The 20,809-nt window shown below is 43.4% G+C and overlaps 1 protein-coding gene across 5 annotated transcripts in view; it reads left to right on the top strand.

The window, feature by feature from the left end:
- Positions 1-7,003: 7,003 nt before the first annotated feature.
- Positions 7,004-20,809, top strand: part of MAP3K5 (mitogen-activated protein kinase kinase kinase 5) — a 235,900-nt gene continuing 222,094 nt past the window's right edge. Inside the window, exon 1 of one of the 5 annotated variants that reach the window (XM_054558204.1) lies at positions 7,004-7,089. Coding sequence is in view for 4 of the 5 variants with exons in the window: in XM_009242284.4 (XP_009240559.2) it covers positions 7,567-8,014 (448 nt within the window). In the remaining variant the exon portion in view is untranslated. Of the gene's footprint in view, positions 7,090-7,141; positions 8,015-20,809 lie in introns of those variants that run through there. The other 4 variants (XM_009242284.4, XM_054558203.2, XM_063725001.1 and 1 more) reach the window with 4 other exon arrangements.

The raw sequence follows: 20,809 nt of genomic DNA, 5'->3' as shown, positions 1-20,809 counted from the left end.
ATGGAGTCTCTGAATACGAAGACTCCCTTTTTAAAATAAGCACAATATTATTATTATATCTTTACAAATTAACAATCTTTTAATCTCACCGTTGCCCTCTTCCACCACTGCAATTTATTTGTGCAAGAAAGTGAGCCATTTGTCTTATAGAGTTTCCCACAGTCTAGATTTTACTCATTGCATCTCCAGAGTATTTGACCCTGTTTTTATGACTTTAATATTTCCTGAAATTTACTGTTGAACCCAGGCCTTGGGTTCTGGGGCTTTGAGAGATTCATGTCCACTGTTTTTGAGATGACTACTTCATGATTGGTGGTGTGTTCTTTCATCAGGAGGCATGCAATAATCTGGTCATCTCTCTTTTAATGATATTAGTGACTATTAATGATTGATATGTAGGCTGGGTGCAGTGGCTTATGCCAGTAATCCCAGCACTTTGGGAGGCTGAGGCAGGAGGATTGCTTGAGCCCAGGAGTTCTAGACTAGCCTGGGCAACATGGTGAAACTCTGTCTCTACCAAAAATACAAAAATTAACTGGGTGTGGTAGCACATTTCTGTGTCCCAGCTACTAGGCTGAGGTAGGATGATTGCTTGAGCCCAGGAGGCAGAGGTTGCAGTAAGCTGAGATGGAGCCACTGCACTCTAGCTTGGGCAATAGAGCCAGAAGCTGTCTCAAAAAAAAAAAAAAAAATTGATATCTGAATCCAAATTCATTAAGAGTTACAAAATGGTGATATTATAATGACATCAGGCTTTTGTATGCATTAGCTGGAATATTTCTGTAAAGAAAAAGTTCCCTTATTACTATTTGGTTGCCCAGAGGTATTTTCATTCTTTACACATTTCAATTCAGTATAAGAACTGGAATCTTAACTAAATACTTAAAATAGCACATTGGAGCTTCAAAGGATTTTCAGTGGAATCTAATTCAACACTGTGTTTTGTGGATGAAGAAACAGGTCCAGAAAGGTTAAACTAGTTTTCTAATTTCTAAATGCTCATTAGTAGTTATCAGAGTCCCAACAGGAAACAGGTAGGATAATTTGAAGTGGGTTTATTTACAAAAAGACTAATTACAAAGGTGTGGAAGGGTATAAGAAACCTTCAAGGAATTATGCATGAGCTTGGGGCTAGCAACTTTATCATTTCTAGGTGCCAATAAAAAACAAAGCACGGGACAGTTATGAGACCCTGTAAGAAAGTGAGTCCCATAGGAGCTGTCACCTTGGGAAGAGCAATAACCTTCTGTTGAAGAACACAGCCAGCCTGTAGTGACTCATACAGAGTGAGTCCAGGAGAGAAATACCCAACTCCCAATGTCCTTCCTCCTGCAGATCCCTGCCTGGACTCCCCACTGACAAAATCCAACTGATAAACAGAAAGGAAGGGAGCCCATTGACTTAATTCATAGCCTCCCAAGACAGACACTCTGGGGGATATAAATGGAGAGTGGATCTAGAGGGGAAAAATCAGAAACAGATGGCAAAAATTTCAGTTCACATTCTTGCTCCGATTCCACCATTCTACCGTGCATTCAAATATTTGCTTACATTTACAGGTCTTATATTTGTAGAAATAATTCATGGCCCAAGATGATATTATCTTCCTCTGGAGTGAATTTTGTTTCTCAAATGCAGGGAGCTACCTTAATACAATTTTAGGGTTTGAGACTTCTTTCTGGGTTACTCAGATGTCTGGAAGCAGGATTGCTATCCACATATGGCCCATCTAACCTATAGTTCACTCTTACTTGTAGGGTATATCATCTTTAATTTTGTCCTCAATATGTTATCAAGAATTCAGTTCAGATAAACACAGGCACAAAAATCCTCAACAAAATACCAGCAAACTGAATCTAGCTGCACGCTGAAAAGTTAATTCACCCTGATCAAATAGGCTTGATTCCTAAGATCCAAGGTTGGTTCAACATATGCAAATCAATAAATGTGACTCACCACATAAACAGATTTAAAAACAAAACTAGATGAATATCTCAATAGGTATGGGAAAAGCTTTTGATAAAATCCAACATCACTTCATGATAAAAACCCTCAACAAACTAGGCATCAAAGGAACATACCTCAAAATAATAAGAGCCATTTATGACAAACCCACAGCTAACACATACTGAACAGGCAAAAGCTAAAGACATTCCCCTTAAGAACAGGAACAAGACAGGGATGCCAATTTTCAATATTCCACATAGTACTGGAAGTCCTAGCCACAGCAATCAGGCATGAGAAAGAAATAAAAAGCATTCAAATAATAACAAAAAGGAGTCAGATTATCTCTCTTCCCTGAAGATAAGAATCTTTTTTTTTTTTTGAGACAGAATCTCACTCTGTTACCCAGGCTGGAGTGCAGTGGCATGATCTCGGCTCTTTGCAACCTCCATCTCAAGTAGCTGGGACTGCAGACTACACGTTCAGCTAATTTGCTTTTTAGTATTTTTACTAGAGATGGGGCTTCACTGTGTTGGCCAGGCTGGTCTTGAATTCCTGGCCTCAAGTGATCTACTCACCTTGGCCTTCCAAAGTCCTGGGATTACAGGCATAAGCCACTGCGCCTCATCCCCTGAAGATAAGATTCTATACCTAGACTCCACCAAATGGCTCCTAGAATTGATAAACAATGTCAGTATAGTTTCAGGATACAAAATCAATGTACAAAAATCAGTAGCATTTTCATATACCAATAATGTTCAAGCTGAGAGACAAGTCAAGAACACAGTTCCATTTATAATAGTCACACACACACACACACACACACACAAAATCTAGGAATACATCTAATCAAGGAAGTGAAAGATCTCTACAAGAAGAATTACAAAACACTGTTGAAGGAAATCATAGATGACACAAACAAACGGAAAAACATTCCATGCTGATGGATTGGAAGAATCAATATCATTTAAATGGCCACACTGCCCAAAGCAATCTACAGATTCAATGGTATTCCTAAGAAACTACCAACATCATTTTCCACAGAATTAGAAAAACTATTCTACAATTCATATGGAACCAAAAAGGAGCCTGTAGAACAGCAGGAAAAAATAAAATAAAATAAAACCCCAAAAGAGCCTGAATAGCTAAAGCCAAAGCCAGAAGAATCATATTACCCAACTTCAAACTGTACTATAAGGCAACAGTAACCCAAACAGCACGGTACTGGTACAAAAACAGACACTCAGACCAATGGAACAGAATAGAGAACTCAGAAATAAAGCCGTACACCTACAGCCATCTGATCTTCAACAAAGTTGATAAAAATAAGCAATGGGGAAGGACTCCCTGTTCAATAAGTGGTGCTGGCTAGCCTTATGCAGAATAAAACTGGACCCCTACCCATCACCATATACAAAAATTCACTCAAGATGGTTTAAAGATTTAAATGTAAGACCTCAAACCCTAGGAATCATAGAAGAAAACCTAGGAAATACCATTCTAGACATCGGCCTTGGGAAAGAATTTATGACTAAGTCCTGAAAAGCAATTTGCAGCAAAACGAAAAACTGATAAGTGGGACCTAATCTAAACAGCTTCTGCACAACCAAAGAAACTATGAACAGAGTGTGGTGTTATGATACATATTGGTTTTCATCTGCGGTTTCTGGCTTGTAACTCCCATAACCCTTGTTATAGTCTTTTGTTATGTTGAGTGTGTTAGGCCTCAGAGGCAGGCCTCTAATCTTTTCCTGCTCTCCTTTTACCTGCTAACAACCCCCCACCTTTCTGATTGTGGGTCTTAAGACCTTCCCAGGAGAGGGTCCCATTGGATACACATGGACACAAAGATGGGAACAACAGACACTGCGGATGGGAGGGAAGGAGGGAGCAAGGGTTGAAAAACCAACTGTTGGGTGCTATGTCTACTACCTGAGTGACAAAAACAATCGTACCCTAAACTTGAGCATCGTGCAATATATCCATGTAACCTGCACATGTACCCCCGAGTCTAAAATAAAACTTGAAATTACTTTTAAAAAAGCACTATTTTGCATAGCTCAGTGATTTTTAGGAACTCATATGTGCCTTCACAGTGGAAGTGACTGTACTCCTCCCAGAGTATTTTCTTCATATACTTCTTCAAATACCTCCTACACTTCAGAAACTTCTCCAGATTTTCTTCATACTCTTCAACCAAAACAACATGCTGCAACAGCATGAATGTAGAAGCAGAAATGAGAATCCACTGTCATCTATTAAGCCAGACATTAAAAAGATTTGTGAAAATGCACAACGGTGTCACCATTCTTTTTGTTTTGTTTTGCAAAATACTGTTATTTTTCATTAAAGAAATTCACTTCGGCCTTTCGGCTGCCTAATTCAGATCCACAAAAAATCCCACAGCCAAAGGGAACCCTAACTGTAGACTCACCCTCTGGAATCCTGTTCTTTCTTCCAGAATCTTGCCAGCTAGTTCCTCATTATCTCATAACCCTATGCTATGGAAAATAAATTACCTAAACCGTGCCTTTTAGGTAGAAGGAGAATCTCTGGACCAGCCAGAAGCAGCATTTCAGCATTGTATTGGGGTTTGGGTGCCTAACATAAAAAATATATTTAAAGTTGATACATCAAAAAAGCCAGCAAAGTAAAACAAAAAATAAAAATTGTGTATGAAAATGGCTCTGAAAGGATCTGGAAGGAAAGCACAAAGTGAAAGGATATAAAAAGTTATGGCTTTGGAAAATAGCTTGATATATAATCTCAGATTTTGTATTTCTACAGTAAAATGCCACTTGAGCATTTAGGCATTTTGGTTTTCCACACATGACCCTCATTGATTTCCAGAGTTTATGGTTTTTGGTGAGGATAGCAGGGAGGATTATCTTACTCCTACAAGGTTTTGGAGGTTTGACAAGTTGTTGAAAATATTAAAAGGCACATAGCTATTAGTAGCTCACCAACGTTTTGTTTCAGTATAATCACTGATTCACTACCTATTTTACTATTGATATTAATTCCAAAAGCTAGTGTGGCTCACATAGATTCCATTTTACATGAAGAATATAAAGTTTCCTTACTAGAAATTTACTTCTATTATTTTATACACCTTTAGAAAAATCTAATGTCACATTGATTCATTGATACAGTTGTGTAGCGGCTAGGTGTTTTTCCTCATGACTATTTCCTTTGTTCCTTTATTATTTTTTTTAAGATGTGGGTCTCACTATGTTGTCCAGGCTGATCTTGAACTCTTGGGCTCAAGCGATCCTCCCACCTTGGAGAAAATTAAAGAACTCTTTCCTTAATTCTTTTTCTTTTCTTCTTTTGGGGATAGAGTCTCGCTCCGTCACCCAGTCTAGAGTGCAGTGTCGCCATCTCGGCTCACTGCAACCTCCACCTCCTGGGTTCAAACAATTCTCCTGCCTCAGCCTCCCGAGTAGCTGGGATTAGAGGCGGCCGCCACCACGTCCGGCTAATTTTTGTATTTTTAGTAGAGACGGGGGTTTCAGCATGTTGGCCAGGCTGGTCTCGAACTCCTGACCTCAAGTGATCTGCCCGCCTCGGCCTCCCAAAGTGTTGGGATTACAGGCGTGAGCCACTGAGCCCAGCCTTTCCTTTAATTCTTTACTATTCAACTATTTTATCCTTCCTTCTTACCTAGTTTGAAATGTAATTCATGGCTGGGCTCGGTGGTTCACGCCTGTAATCCCAGCACTTTGGGAGGCCGACGCGGGCGTATTACCTGAGGTCAGGAGTTCGAGACCAGCCTGACCAACATGGTGAACCCCCCCCCCCCCCGTCTCTACTAAAAATACAAAATTAGCCGGCCGTGGTGGTGCATGCCCGTAATCCCAGCTATTCGAAAGGCTGAGGCAGGGGAATCGCTTGAACCCGGGAGGCAGAGGTTGCAGGGAGTCGAAATCGCGCCATTGCGCTCCAGCCCGGGCAAGAAGAGCGAAACTCCGTCTCAAAAAAAAAAAAAAAAAGTAATTTACATTTTCTTCTCCCTTTTTCATAGGACTCACTAGTCTCAGTTCCTGAAGATGGGAAGTACAAAACCTGTTTCTTTATTCAGTTGCAACTTGCACTGGCTTTCCTAACAATTACAGCATTCTGGGGTTCTCTGGGAACTGACACGTCTGTTCTTTGCTCCCCAAATAAGCAGATACTTTTTTTGATTGCTCTTAAACAATCTGGGTATTTCCCTCCCGGCCTCGCATGATGCAGTTTAAAAAATAGACTACGTCACGTTATTCCCCTGTTTCATCTTGTTGATAATTTGTGGAGTCGGGTACAGACTCCATCTTCTATCTTAAGTAAGTATCTGGCGCTTGTGGGGGAATTAAGATCCTAAATGAGAATGCTAAGTCCTTTGGCAGTTGGCACTAATCAATTACTCATTACTGATAACGGAACGAGCCACTGGAAATTTTAAAAGTAAAAGTACATGGGAGAACCTGATCAATTTAGCCAGCCACTTCTGGAGTCCCACAGTCGCTAATGAAGCACCCTTCAGTGTAGGCCCTGGCTCCAGGGCGCTATGTGCAACCACCTGCCTCGCGCAACGTGGGTCTCCCAGAGTCTGTCCTGCCAGCGCCGCGCACGGTCCCAGTCCACCAGGCCGCGAAGGCCCGGAGGGGGGCGCCCTCGTCGCGGGGAACACTGGAAATGCTTCAGGGGCGGACTCCTAGGACCCAGTATTGGCTGGAGGGACTTTTTGCGCCACCCGTAATCGCTTGCGCTCCAGGCCTTCTTAGGTGGGGGCCGGGTGGGTGAAGACTGGGACCCTATGCCGCGCGCGGCACTCAGAAGGGCTGGGGTCCGAGGGCCGCAGCGCGGTCAGTTCCGTCCGGGCTCGAGCTTCCTAGCAGCGCCCTCCCTGGGGGCGGGCCCTGACCCTGGGTGCCGCGACGAGTGGGTTACCAGAAGCTGGTGGTGGAAAGGGAGAGCGGCTGCAAGGAACGACGAGGCTGGCGCGGGGACCACGCCGCGGAGGCGATCGAAAGAGAAACGAGGCCAGGCAAGGAGGAGGAAATCCAGCCGATGAAGGCGAGCTGCCGCGGAGGAGGGAGGAGGGTCCTTTCGGCTGCAGCTGCTGCTGTTCCGGGACGCCGTCCGGGGAGCCAGCCCGCTCGTAAGGTGCGCGCCAGGTAGCTCCGCACCCAGGGGGCGCCCTTCCTGGCCCCTCCCAGAGCGGCCGGGACGGAAGAAGCTGCGCGGCGCGGCGCGGCGGGTGGCGAGGGCGGGCTGCACCCCGAGCGCGGCGCCCTTGAGCTGCACCGCGGCGCAGGTTTGCGAGCCGACTTGTCAGCCGGCCAAGAAAAGGAAGCTCCGTCCCTTCCCGCTCACCCGGCTTCCCCACCCCTTGTACTCTAAACCCTGCAGAGGGCGAGCGGCGCGGCCACGGAGGCGCCGAGGAGGAGCGAGCCGCCGCCGGGCAGCGGCGTGCCCTCGGGGGAGAGGGCGCCGGAGAGGAGGCGGCGGCGCGGCGGCGAGGGCGCGGCGCGCGATGGCAGCTGCTTAGCCCGGCGGGCGCGGAGCAGCCCCGAGCTGTGGCTGGCCAGGCGGTGCGGCTGGGCGGGGGACGCCGCCGCCGTTGCTGCCCGGCCCGGAGAGATGAGCACGGAGGCGGACGAGGGCATCACTTTCTCCGTGCCACCCTTCGCCCCCTCGGGCTTCTGCACCATCCCCGAGGGCGGCATCTGTAGGAGGGGAGGAGCGGCGGCGGTGGGCGAGGGCGAGGAGCACCAGCTGCCACCGCCGCCGCCGGGCAGCTTCTGGAACGTGGAGAGCGCCGCTGCCCCTGGCATCGGTTGTCCGGCGGCCACCTCCGCGAGCAGTGCCACCCGAGGCCGGGGCAGCTCTGTTGGCGGGGGCAGCCGACGGACCACGGTGGCATATGTGATCAACGAAGCGAGCCAGGGGCAACTGGTGGTGGCCGAGAGCGAGGCCCTGCAGAGCTTGCGGGAGGCGTGCGAGACAGTGGGCGCCACCCTGGAAACCCTGCATTTTGGGAAACTCGACTTTGGAGAAACCACCGTACTGGACCGCTTTTACAATGCAGGTGCGTGTGTGACCCCTTTCCCATCCCGCGCGGTTGGGACCCGCGTTTAATCTGGCCGTCTGCGGGGCATTTCATTTTTCTGGGCGGGAAGCATTTACTTCTTGCCCCACTTTGGGGGCAGCGAGCGCCGCTGCGTGACTGCTCCTGTCGCTCGCCGCTCCGGAGAGAGCGTGTGTGCTTGTGCAAGAGTCTGTGTGTATTTGTGCGAGAGACCCATGGATCCACCCACCGCCCAGCGCTGGAGCCCTGGGTCCATGCGATCGACTTGAACTGTTCTCCAGCAGTGTGAGGTATTTGCCCCAGTCAGTGTTTCTCCTTTCAGTGTCTCGGTTTCGCTTCTGTGAGGTTTAGTCCCTGTTTTCTTTCTGCATATACCTGTGACCGTTTTAGATGAGGTTCTCTTTTTCTCTGTGTAGTTTTGAGAGTACGGGAACGATGACATACCATGCACGCAGAGTGTAACTATGTTAATTTGCATGCCATGTGATGATCTTCCCAACTCACCTTACCTTCAGTAAGTTTTAGTAGCTTGAATTTCCTCTCACCAACCCAGACTTTGAAGTAATTACAGTGCTTCCAAAGGCAATAACATTACAACTTACACTGAACTTGTGTGGTATCTTTGTAAGGATTTTGGTGAAAGAACCAGGGCCTGTTTTTTATTACCCCATAAACCATGGTGGGCTAGAAAGTTTATAATTTAACATTATCTAAAACACCTGTCTGCTATCCTAATAATAAGATTAGTTTGGCCATTAAAGTGATTGCTAGCATAATCCATGAAAGAAATGTATCTTTCAACCTATCTCAAATTTCAGAAAATGTTAAGGCAGTTCTAGTAACTGAAGCAATTAGCCGTTAGCAAATGTTAGGAATAATACCATGTTATGGAAATTAACCTTTAGTTCCCTGTACGTCCAGTGTTGAGAATATATACATATTTATGTTTACATTTGTGGGTAAAAACTTGGTTTAATAGTTTCAAAACAATACACTTCTTGCATTTGTGATCACATAAAAGGCTTTATTTCCCAATCTTGTTTTCAATTCTGATTCTCTTCAGTGTCTTCTAAACACCTGAAGTAGGCTTATGTCAGTTTTGGAATTCAGCCAAAGCTGAATATTTTAAGAACAACAAGAACTTCATGTTAAGGAAGCCAGACTAAATAAACTAGGACTTTCTGGTTCTGGTATTTTTAAAATAGTTTTGGTCTTCATAACTGAGCATGGCTATAATATAGCTTGATTCTTTGGGTAGCTTGCTATAAAAGTTACATCAACATAACTTTTCTAAAAATTGTAGCACTCTTATTTTTGGATTATAATTTGGAAGAAGCTTCAAAGAATTAAAAGATATGAGAGGAAAATACCCAACTGAACACTTGAGCCTATTTTTATTGCACTGATTGGGCGTTTTTTTCTAGGGCTCTAGAAAAAGAAATGTTAAACTCTAAGCTAATTTGAAAGAAACTTTCCTAACAAGGCTTGGTTTCTGTTATTCTCCAAGTACTGTCTCTGGGAAAGGGAGAGAGAATGATTCGAAGGGAGCTGAAGTTTGAGTGTATTTCATTGAATCCTCCAAACAAGCCTGTGAAGGAAGTACTTACTTACCTTCTTAGGTGAGAAAACCCAGGGATCCCTAACTGGCCCTAGGATTCATAGGGAGTAAGTGGCCAATGCAGGATTCCACTTCAGGTGGCTGACCTTAAAAGGTAGTGCTTGGGCCAGGCGTGGTGGCTCACGCCTGTAATCCCGGCACTTTGGGAGGCCAAGGCGGGTGGATCACCTGAGGTCAGGAGATCCAGGCCAGCCTCCTGGCCAACACGGTGAAACCCCGTCTCTACTAAAATGACAAAAATTAGCCAGGCATGGTGGTGCACACCTGTAGTCCTAGCTACTCAGGAGGCTGAGACAGGATAATCACTTGAACCTAGGAGGCAGAGGTTGCAGTGAGCTGAGATTGTACCACTGCACTACAGACTGGGTGACAGAATGAGACTCTGTCTCAAAAAAAAAAAAAAAAAAAAAAAGGTCGTGCTTGGCCCTTGCTTCCTCCATTTAGGTGGGCTGAGTTACTCTCAGAATCAAGGGAAGCTCCCTATCTTGGAATCATATGAGTGAGCTTGCAAAGATCTTACCAGGCGTTTAGGTGCATATGGAATAGTGGGGAGGGCGTGCTCTCGGAAGCCTCTTGTTCCTGGGCCCGCTCTGTCCCTTCGTACTGCTTCTTTCAACCTAGACAGGTCTCGGTTTAACCCCTGCCCATCTGGGTGGCATGAACTCCCAGGATGAGTGCCCTCTCAGTCAGCATGAAAGCATGAAAATGTGACAGAATGAAGGTAGTGCATCAGTTTTATCCAAACCCTTTCTTTTTGTTTTTATTTTATTTTATTTTATTTGTTTTAGAGACAGGGTCTCACTCTGTTTCCCAGCCTGGAGTGCAGTGGCATGATCATGGTTCACTGCTGGCTCGAACTCCTGGGCTCTAGTGAGCCTCCTGCCTCAGCCTCCTGAGTAGCTGGGACTATAGGCATGAACCACCATGCTGGGCTAATTTTATTTTATTTTACTATTTTTTTTTGTAGAGACGGGGTCTTGCTATGTTGCCTAGACAGGTCTCAAACCTGGCCTCAAGCAGTCCTCCCACCTTGGCCGCCCAAAGTGTTGGGATTACAGGTGTGAGCCCTGCACCCAGCCTCCCTTTGTTTTTTCTAAACTAAGGGCCGTGGAGTTTGATGGTAGTAGAACTTACTTTCTTCTGACTTCTAAGTGGTCTTGTTCTTCCCCACTAGGGGTTGACAAACTTCTGTAGAGGTCCAGATACCAAATATTTTAGACTTTGCAGTTTTTAAAAAACTTTTATTTCAGAATCAGAGGGTGTTTGTGCAGGTTTGTTTAAGAAATATATTGTGTGATGCTGAGGTTTGGGGTATGAATGAAAAAAATAATTTCATTGTACCCAATAGGTAGTTTTTCAGCCCCCTCTCTTTTCTCCTTCTAGTAGTCCCCACTGTCTGTCGTTCCCATCTTTAAGCCTTTTTTTTTTTTTTTTTTTGAGACGGAGTCTCGCTCTGTTGCCCAGGCTGGAATGCAGTGGCGTGATCTTGGCTCCCCATAACCTCTGCCTCCCAGGTTCAAGCGATTCTCCTGCTTCAACCTCTCGAGTAGCTGGGACTACAGCCTCACGTCACCATGCCTGGCTAATTTTTGTATTTTTAGTAGAGACAGGGTTTCACCATGTTGGCCAGGCTGGCCTCGAACTCCTGACCTCACGATCTGCCCACCTTGGCCTCACAAAGTGCTGGGATTACAGGCGTGAGCCACCGCGCCCAGCCTCCCATCTTTAAGTTTACTTGTACCTAGTGTTTAGCTCCCACTTACGAGTGAGAACATGCAATATCTGGTTTTGGTGTCTTTTTGGTAGAACAATTTATTTTCCTTTGGGTATATACCTAGTAATGGGATTGCTGGGTCGAACGGTAGTTCAGCTCTTAGTTCTTTGAGAACTCTCCAAATTACTTTCCACGGTGGCAGGACTGATTTACATTCTCACCAACAGTGTGTAAGTGTTCCCTTTTCTCTGCAGCCTCGCCAATATCTGTTATTTTTTGACTTTTTAACAAAAGCCATTCTGACTGGCGTGAGATGTTATCTCATTGTGGTTTTGATTTGCATTTCTCTGATGATTAGTGATGATGAACATTTTTTCGTAAGTTTGTTGGCTGCTTGTATGCCTTCTTCTGAGAAGTGTCTGTTGATATCTTTTGCCTACTTTTTAATGGGGTTATTTGTTTTTTTGCTTGTTGATTTGTAGACCTTTCTTAAATGTGTAGTTTGTGAATATTTTCTCCCATTGTGAGGGTTGTCTGTTTACTCTCTTAATAGTGTCTCTTTAGTTGTGTAGAAGCTCTTTAGTTTAATTAGGTCCCATTTGTCATTTTTGTTTTTGTTGCAATTACTTTTGAGGACTTAGTCATAAATTCTTTCCCAAGGCTGATGCAGAATGGTATTTCCTGGGCTTTCTTCTAGGATTCTTATGGTTTGAGGTCTTACATTTAAACCTTAATCCATCTTGAATGAATTTTTGTATATGGTGATAGATAGGTGTCCAATTTTATTCTGCATATGGCTAGCCAGCACCATTTATTGAATAGGGAGTCCTTTCTCCATTACTTACTTTGTCGACTTTGTTGAAGATCAGATGGTTTTAGGTGTGTGGTTTCATTTCTTGAGGTCTCTTTCACAACTTCTCAACTCTGCCCTGTTACTCAAGAGCAGCCATAAACAGGACCTAAACAAATGATCGTGACTGTGTTCCAACCAAACTTTATTCATGGACACTGCAATTTGAACTTCATATACCTCACAAAGTATGATTTCTTGTTTTATAGCCATTTTAAAATGTAAAAACCATTCTTAGCTTGCAAGCCATACTCAAAAACAGGTGGCCCACAGGATTTGGCCCCTGCGCCATGCTGACCTTTGCTCTACACCCACGACCTATACTTGAAAGTTGAATTTTTATGAGATAGTGGGAAGAACATGGTCCCTCATATTAGATCCGAATTTTCATCCCAGCTCTGCTGTGAACTATGTAATTGTGAGAACGGCCCTTCATTGCCTCCAGTGGTGTTTCTTTGCCTGTAAAATTGACCAGGGTTAGAAATGAAGGGGGAATTGAACACAATTTTTAGGATTCCCTTATTTAATCCTGTGAATTTACAAAGGCAAGGCGGCATGGGATGCAGGCACAAAGTATTAGAATAGCATTTTCAAGGTTTGACTTCGGGTCCTGATTCTTTTCTAACTTGGAGCAAGTCATTTAAAGCCTCAGAAAAGAGTGGAGTGTTGGAATAATTGGTATCTGAGATTCCCTCCAGCTCTCAAATTCTGTACTTTAAAATGACAACATTATTAAGACAAATGAATCATTTCAGCTTGTAGAGATTAAATGAACTGCTTGTATATATCATATTCCTGCCCCTGAAGAGCTCAGAGTTGGTGGGGAGGGCAGGCCAATGCCTTTGCCTTAGCAGTGCCTCTGTGCCAGGATGCTGGGCTCCCAGGAATCAGCTTCAAAAATCAGATTGAGGGTGCAGGGGGTTCAAGGGTAGCGTCTTATGCTTGTTTTTTGTTTGCTTTTTTCCTTTTTGTGGAGAATGGGGTCTTGCTATATTGCCCAGGCGGGTCTCAATTTCCTGGGCTCAAGCTATCCTCCTGCCTCTGCCTCCCTAAGAGCTGGGATTACAGGCATAAGCCACCACACCTGGCAAGGGGTAGCTTCTTAAAGGAGGTGACACCTGAAGTGAAATGGCAGGGTAAGCAAGGAGAGCCTAATGAAGGTCTCAGCGTTTACATGGGAAACAGTGATGTTCGAATAGCTCAACCTAATGGAGTGAGTAAGAACTTAGTCCCAGCTACTCGGGAGGCTGAGGTGGGAGGATCCCTTGAGCCTGGGAGGCTGAGGCTGCAGTGAGCTGAGATCCTGCTACTGCAGTCCAGCCTGGGTGACAGAATGAGACCCGGTTTCAAAAACAAAAAAAAAACAAAAAAAGAAGAACTTAAAGTTTGGTAACATTTTTAATAAACTTTCCCAATCTTTGTGTACTGGTGTCTTTAAAAAGAATAGGTTGCAAGTTAAAGGTTTTCACTGATTTTTTCTCGATCTGTTTACTATTTAACTATATTTTAATTTCTTCTTTGACTACAGTTGTCATTTGCTTTTTCATTTTTTTTCTGAGGTGAAACTAATGCTCTGTCAATGCTTTTATGAAAATTCATCTTATTTACGTATACAAGAGACTGTCACTCAGAGACAGCAAAGCCAAGCTGACAATACCCCTTCTTTGTCCTCTGCATTGTAGGCAGAAAATTCCGTAAAAGCTAAGAGATGTCAATACTGTTGTGTTGCACTGTGTAGGTGGACAGATCCCAAATGGGAAGCTTTCCAAATTTTTTTTTTTTTTGAGATGGAGTTTTGCTCTTGTCGCCCAGGCTGGAGTGCAGTGGCTCGATCTCGGCTCACTGCAATCTCTGCTTCCTGGGTTCAAGTGATTCTCCTCCCTCAGCCTCCTGAGTAGCTAGGATTACAGCCATGTGCCACCACATCCAGCTAATTTTTTTGTATTATTAGTAGAGACAGGGTTTCACCTTGTTGGCCAGACTGGTCTCAAACTCCTGACCTCAGGAGTGATCCGCCTGCCTTGGCCTCCCAAAGTACTGGGATTACAGGCGTGAGCCACCGCGCCCAGCCCTAATTTTTTTTTTTAAATACATCAATTCTGTTATTCTCTCGTTTTGCTTATGAAAACACTGAACCATAAAGAGGTTATATTCATTCATTCAGGTTAAATGTTTGAAGGTTCTTGCTTGGAGCACACTTTTCTTAGAAACAGTATTGCACATGGTGGTCAGATTCTGGGACTAGCCTATAAGAAGCCTGGTTAACACAGTTTATGGAACCATTCACCATTTTAAACATTCGGGAAAATTCTGTTTCTAAAACCTAAAACCGGGACTTTTCTTTTGTATTAGAGCAGTGACTTTTGCTTTCATCCAGCTCTGAGTAGCATCTTGGCCAGATGTAGGAGAAGCATCAACTTGGAGTGGTGAAGGTGGTGGGGCTGTGGTGAGGAAGGGGACAAAGGGAAGATCAGGTGGCTTCAGGGAGAACCAGGATGCTGTGTGAAGGAGGAGGCAATGCCAGCAGGAGATCCAGCAACACTTTCACTTCCTTTAGGCTTCTTCCCCTTCTACTTCCTGCCGATTTAAGACCCAGGGATGCTGCTGTGCTCAAGGCCACCTCACTCCCTCAGTGGACACAGAGTTAGCTTGGCTGCCTGCTTCCCATTTCCTTGCCACCAGCCTTCACATCCGCCCGGGCCTTTCAGCTTGGCTCACTGCAGATTGCAATCTCTTACTCAGCCTTTCACCCTGTAGCAATCATAGGTAACAGGAAGGAAGCACATGCTAGTTAAAATTGCAAGAACTTAGCTTTTCTATTCTCATCCATGGTATGTTCCCACTTTACTTGAGCTTGTGACAAAAGTCGCCCATGTGTTAATATGCCATCTCGCTGGAGAGGCATCTGCCCTTGCCAGGCTTTGGCTCCAACTTGCTTCCAGCAAAGCTCCTTAGGACTTCTAATCTTATTTGGTAAAACAATAAAACAAAACAGAACATAACCTTGTATCCCATCTATCCCAGATGGAGAAGTTCTTGAAAATTTTCCAGCCCACTTCTGCATTTCTACTTTCAATATACTTTCCAAGTATATCATCTCATATATTTTGAAGGAGAGGGTAAAGTCTGTATGTCCTAAATAGTGGTTCCCAAGAACCAGTTAAAAAAATATGGAGGACTGACATGTGTTTGCCAACATTTAAATTTTTCCAAGTAAGAGTATTATAAGTAGAGAAAGTGAGGAAAATTGAGAGAGAGAAAGAGAGACAGAGAGACCAAAGAAAATCAACAACCAGCCACCTATTGCCATGATTTCTTATAAAGGAAAGTTTTATGTTAAAAAAAAATTAGGGGGGGACATAACCTTAGAATGAAGGGCAGATCTTCACATACAGAAAATGTATGGAAAAACTCATGACTTATTATTTATTTTTCCCATTTCTCCATGGATGAGTGAAAACTTTATCACACCAGTCAACAGAGTTGTGTTTGAGAGCCTCTGATTGGAACTGCCCTGCAGCCCCTTCCCACCTTTCAGCCACTGCTTCACGTGAGAAACGAACCTTGGTAAAATTATCAAAAGAGCAAACGTAGATAAACTCATAAGGGAAAACTCTGGTTAGGAAAGGATTTAAAAAAAAATCCCAGTGGTGTCCAATACATGGTTTTTCTCTGAGCTGTTCACGTTCCCTGGCACACCATTGCAGCAGCTGCCACCCACCCCACACAAACTGACAGCACTGCTGCTTCTTGCTTTCTTGGATAATGGGTCAATTAAGGCAAAACCATAATTTTTTTAAAAGAGCTTAACTAGAAAATTGGACGGAAAAAAGCAAAATCAAAAAGAAAACTCCAGAGCACAAAAATAGTTTTTAGAATACCAATTTCTTACCCCACATCATCAACTGCATGTTGTCATGACCGGCTCTGCTTCCTGGGCTGCCAGGATCCTGGTTTCTTTCCTTAATTTGGTCACCTTTTGTCTGCTTGAGACATTATCAGTTGGTAGTTCGAGCTGGTTCCATCTCTGGGTGAAGCCTGTGCGTTTTAGAAGCGCATAACACAGGCTTGTCTCACCAGTGGCCTTGGCTGGAGCCAGGCTTTTGGGAGTTCTCTGTTTATAGGGCAGTTCCCCTCTGGTGGCAATAAGAACTGTGCCCTACTTCTTGTTTCAGAGGTCTGGTTAGAGGCCCATTCAGTTCCTGTTTCTGGTTTGCAGGATAAAATTGGTTCACACTTTCTTTGTGGAGTGGTGGGAGATGGACAAGCACAAAGTCCAGGAAATGTGCAAGTCTCTCCAGCATGAGGTACCAACCGTGCCTGCTTTCCAAGTACTTCCTCCAAGTGGTCCCTTCAAACACCACCCCAAGCCAGGAAAGTAGAGAACTGTAGGAAAATACATCATTGGCTACTGACTCCACGGCTGACAGTGTGCTGTGCAGTGATGGCCCCTCCCAGGAGGCCATTCGAGGGCCTTTTATCACACGCTCCCCTTTCTGTCACCCGTGGGACCCTCACTTTGGCTGTAGAACATGCCAGCATTTGCCCCACTCCACCTGGGGCAAGATGAGAGTGGGAAATGTGGTGGAGGCGGGCAGTGTTGCAGGAACCCACAGCTATGTGGTTATCAGAAGAAACTGGGAACCCACAGCTTTGGGAAAAATATATCTTGAAGACAGCCTCATCTTCCTGTAATTTGGATATAGGTAGTTGGGGAAACTCGCTAGATATGAGAAAGATACCCTTATTTTCAGGGAGTAAAATTAAACTTGAAAATTTTATTAGTGGCATAAAAGGGAAATAAAAGAAATCAAGGCAAAATGATAAATTAAAAATCCGTTGGTGACTCTGATGTATTTGTTTCTGTAGTTGTGGGTTTTTTTTTTCAAGAAGATCTTGCTCTGTCACTCAGGCTGGAGTGCGTTGGCATGATTTCGGCTCCAACTGCAACTTCCGCCTTCTGGGCTCAAGAGAGCCTCCTGCTTTGAGCACAGCCAAGCCTGGCCAATTTTTGTATTTTTATGTAAAGATGGGGTTTTACTATGTTGCCCAGGCTGGTCTCAAACTCCTGGACTCAAGCGATCCTCCTGCCTCAGCCTCCCAAAGTGCTGGGATTACAAGCATGGGCCACTGCGTCTAGCCTAGTTGTTTTAATGTATTAGTTTTTCTCTTTGGCTAAAGGTATTGACTAGAGACACTAATCGAAATACGTGCCAGGTTAGTGGAAAAGCAGGAAGGATATGAGACAAAGCTGATTTTCAAAATCTTGTCTAATTGTTCAAAAAATGTAAATAATTGATCACTTACATTTCATATGAATTTTATTTTGTAGTGTTTTTGGTTTTCCAAAGGAAAACAGAAATAATTGAAACTACATTGTGATAATTTTCTTAGGGGAGACAGAAGAGAGAATTTTAAATATTAAGGGCATTTCCTATTTAATAAAATCATAGTAGAGCAGATCTGTGTAACTTAAATGCCACAGAAGTTGCACAGGGTAACAGAAAACATTCCACTATAAGCAGACCTTTTCTGTTACAGTAGTTCATCAACAATGAGGAAAGCAATTGCCTTTGGTATATGATTCATACAGGAAGTAAGTTATATTCCTTTGTACAGGCAATCTCTAAAAATGGTTGAGACCAGTTATACCAGTACTTTCCAATACTTGTAGCCTCTTCTACACCCGTGAACTCTTAAGAAACAGAAACATGGAGGAGAGCTGCCCTAGTCAGTATCAATCAGCATCAGCTTATATGTCCACTGACCCCAAGCCATATAAAACCAAGTCTTTGCCTAAGCCAGAGCATTCTCTCTCCTTTAAAAATGTTGATTACTTCTATTTCTTTTGTTTTTTCTTGTCTTTTTTTTTTTTTTTTTTTTTTTGAGACAGGGTGTCACTCTGTCTCCCAGGCTGGAATGCAGTGTCTCAATCATAGCTCACTGCAGCCTCTAACTCCTGGACTCAAGGGAATTTCCCACCTTAGCCTCCCAAAGTGTTGGAATTACAGGCATGAGCCCCTGTGCCTGGCCTTATTACTCCTATTTATTATTTTGAAAAAGTCATCCAAAGCTATTACATGTCAAATACCCTTTTTTTTTTTTTTTCCAGTATTGACAGGGTTTCGCCTTGTTGCCCAGGCTGGTCTTGAACTGCTGGGCTCAAGCAATTCACCTGCCCCTGCCTCCCAAAATGCTAGGATTACTGGCATGAGCCACCATGCTGGGCCATGTCAAATACCTCTTAATGTCACACTCATGTTTTGTAATATGGTCATTGTGACAAATGTCAGCTTAAAGCTGGGGCAACCAGGACAGGAGTGCTATTTCTGCTGTCCAGGGGCCACCGCTTTGGCCTGTAGCTAGATATTTCCCAATTTATAATTTGATCACTCTGAGGTTCGGGTGATTTTATGCAGTTGGGTCAGAATGATAGTATCAGTGAATCAGTTGTTCAGTGCTACTCCTCCTCCTTTGATTATCTTACTCTTCAATAAGATGATCCTATTTCTTATAAAATAGTAGGCTTGGCAGTGTAATTAACTATATCTTACAATTGGAAAGGCTATGAGAGCGGCCAAATTAAATCAAGTGGTTGAATAGGAGGTCTTCCGACTTCCAAACAATACAGATGTTTCGTTCGCTATACTACCGTTTCCACCTGCAATGAAAAACATTTCAAAACATTTTGAACTACATATTCTGTTTAAGAGGATCAGTTCTAATATTTTGGTCCACGATGGCAGTTATTATTATGAGGAAGAGTCATAGTAGTCACACAACTTCTGATCCCCTCTTGCTAGCAGATTTTAGTGACATCTTAATCAGAAAACTGACTTACCTTTTTTGGTCAGTGTCAACAAGGGAGCCAACTCAATAGTGGTTGCCAGTTGCTTGGCCTTAAGTTGTAAGTTGGGCTTTCTTCAGGCAAGTCTTGGGCTGTTTTCTGGGCATGATGGTTATATGGACTGCGATAGACCAAAACCAGCATTTCTCTAGAATGATCCAGAGAGCTGGGTTTACAGCACAGCCTGGGGACAGTTCTTTCCTTGTTTCCCTGAGATGTGCTGGCTCTGGAGTCTGATGCAGTTTCCCTTAATGTGATAGCATATTCCTACTAATTAAATTTTGTAAGCATTTATTATTAATTGCCTATAGTATGCCTCTTACTGAATCAGGATGTATTGAAGAACTAAGAAGCAGAAGAAGGCATAAATCTTCAGGAGTATAAAGGTTTGTAACGTGTATCTGTTTACATGGGAAAAACTGAAGCTAAGGGAAGCAATCAGGAGGAACGACCTAGATTCCCCATTCCTCTCTACCAGACTCATTCTTTTTAGAAAAAACGTTAAAAAAATTTATGAAACATTTTAGTCATAAAGAAAGTATATAAAATAGTTTAACAGACACTTATGCATCTACATACTATCTAAAAGTAATAGCTAATAGCAGTTAAACATTTTGACATACTTGTTTTACTTCTCTTTCTTTTTTAGAAAAATAAATCATTCTGGGCAAAACTAAAAGCTCCTTTCTAACTCATCAATTTCCCTTCCTGAGAAAGTGCATTCTTCATGGGAAGCGCCATGTTACAATGTTCTAAACTATAATTTACAACAATCTAAAATAACGACTCTCTACAAATATAAACATATGCCAAATATTGAATTAATTCATTATGTAATGAGAAAAACCAGAAAGATATTAAAACTGGTTGAAAGGAGAGTTCGAAGAGCAAATATTATATATACACATACAAAATCAGGAATGGTGAAATGCATTTGCTAATAGATGCAAAATTGGCTAATATTATATAAGGCAATTCTGTAAGTATAAATGTTGGAGTCATCTATTCTGAAGGGTAGAAATCAGTTGTATCTCTACCAAACCATATTCATTTGTATTGCTGTGGACAAAAAATATTTGCATTACTATCAGTTTTGCATAAGGTAATATTTACCCCAACAGCATTGTAAAATAGCCAAATCACTAGGAGGACAATCAAAGATACACACCCCTTTAAAATCTGATAATTCCCAGAGGGAGTGCTGCACTAAGCCCAGCCCTCCACTGAAAGGATACTCAGTACCTTTAGACCTTTTCCAAGTCTTTGACAACTCTTCCCTGCAGAAGGTTGGTCATTCTCAGCAGGCCCTATGCCTGTCTCTCCAAGTGCTTTTAACTCAACCTGACTTAAGGGACCTGTTGTCTCTGCTAGTCTGCCATCTGAAGCCGTTTGCCCTGAGAGGGTCCCAGAATACCTTGCTTTAACCAGGGTTCCTAGTCATGGTTATTTTAGGTCAGGGAACATGTACAAATTGAAAACAGGATGTCAGTCCCCTAGGTTTTGGATGTGAGAAAAGATATAAGCCATGTGGCCATAACCCAGTCAGGAATATGACAGTGGGATGCCTGTGGTGTCTGGAAACCCAACTTCATTCTTATACTAGGAGAATGTAATTGTTACTATGGGACCCTCAGTAGTTTAGACTGTTCCAAATAAGCCTATTTTATGAAAGAAAAAGGTCCTTATTATATTTTAGAGGGCTAGCAAAGTGCTGTAAGATTACATAAGCTGACAAGCTGAATATATGACACTTTGGTCTCATAAAT

The sequence above is a fragment of the Pongo abelii genome, chromosome 5 (genome assembly GCF_028885655.2).
Source record: "Pongo abelii isolate AG06213 chromosome 5, NHGRI_mPonAbe1-v2.0_pri, whole genome shotgun sequence".
NCBI classification, from domain to species: Eukaryota; Metazoa; Chordata; class Mammalia; order Primates; family Hominidae; genus Pongo; species Pongo abelii.
Note: the sequence above shows the minus strand (reverse complement) of the source record. Positions and strands in the feature narration are given on the sequence as shown.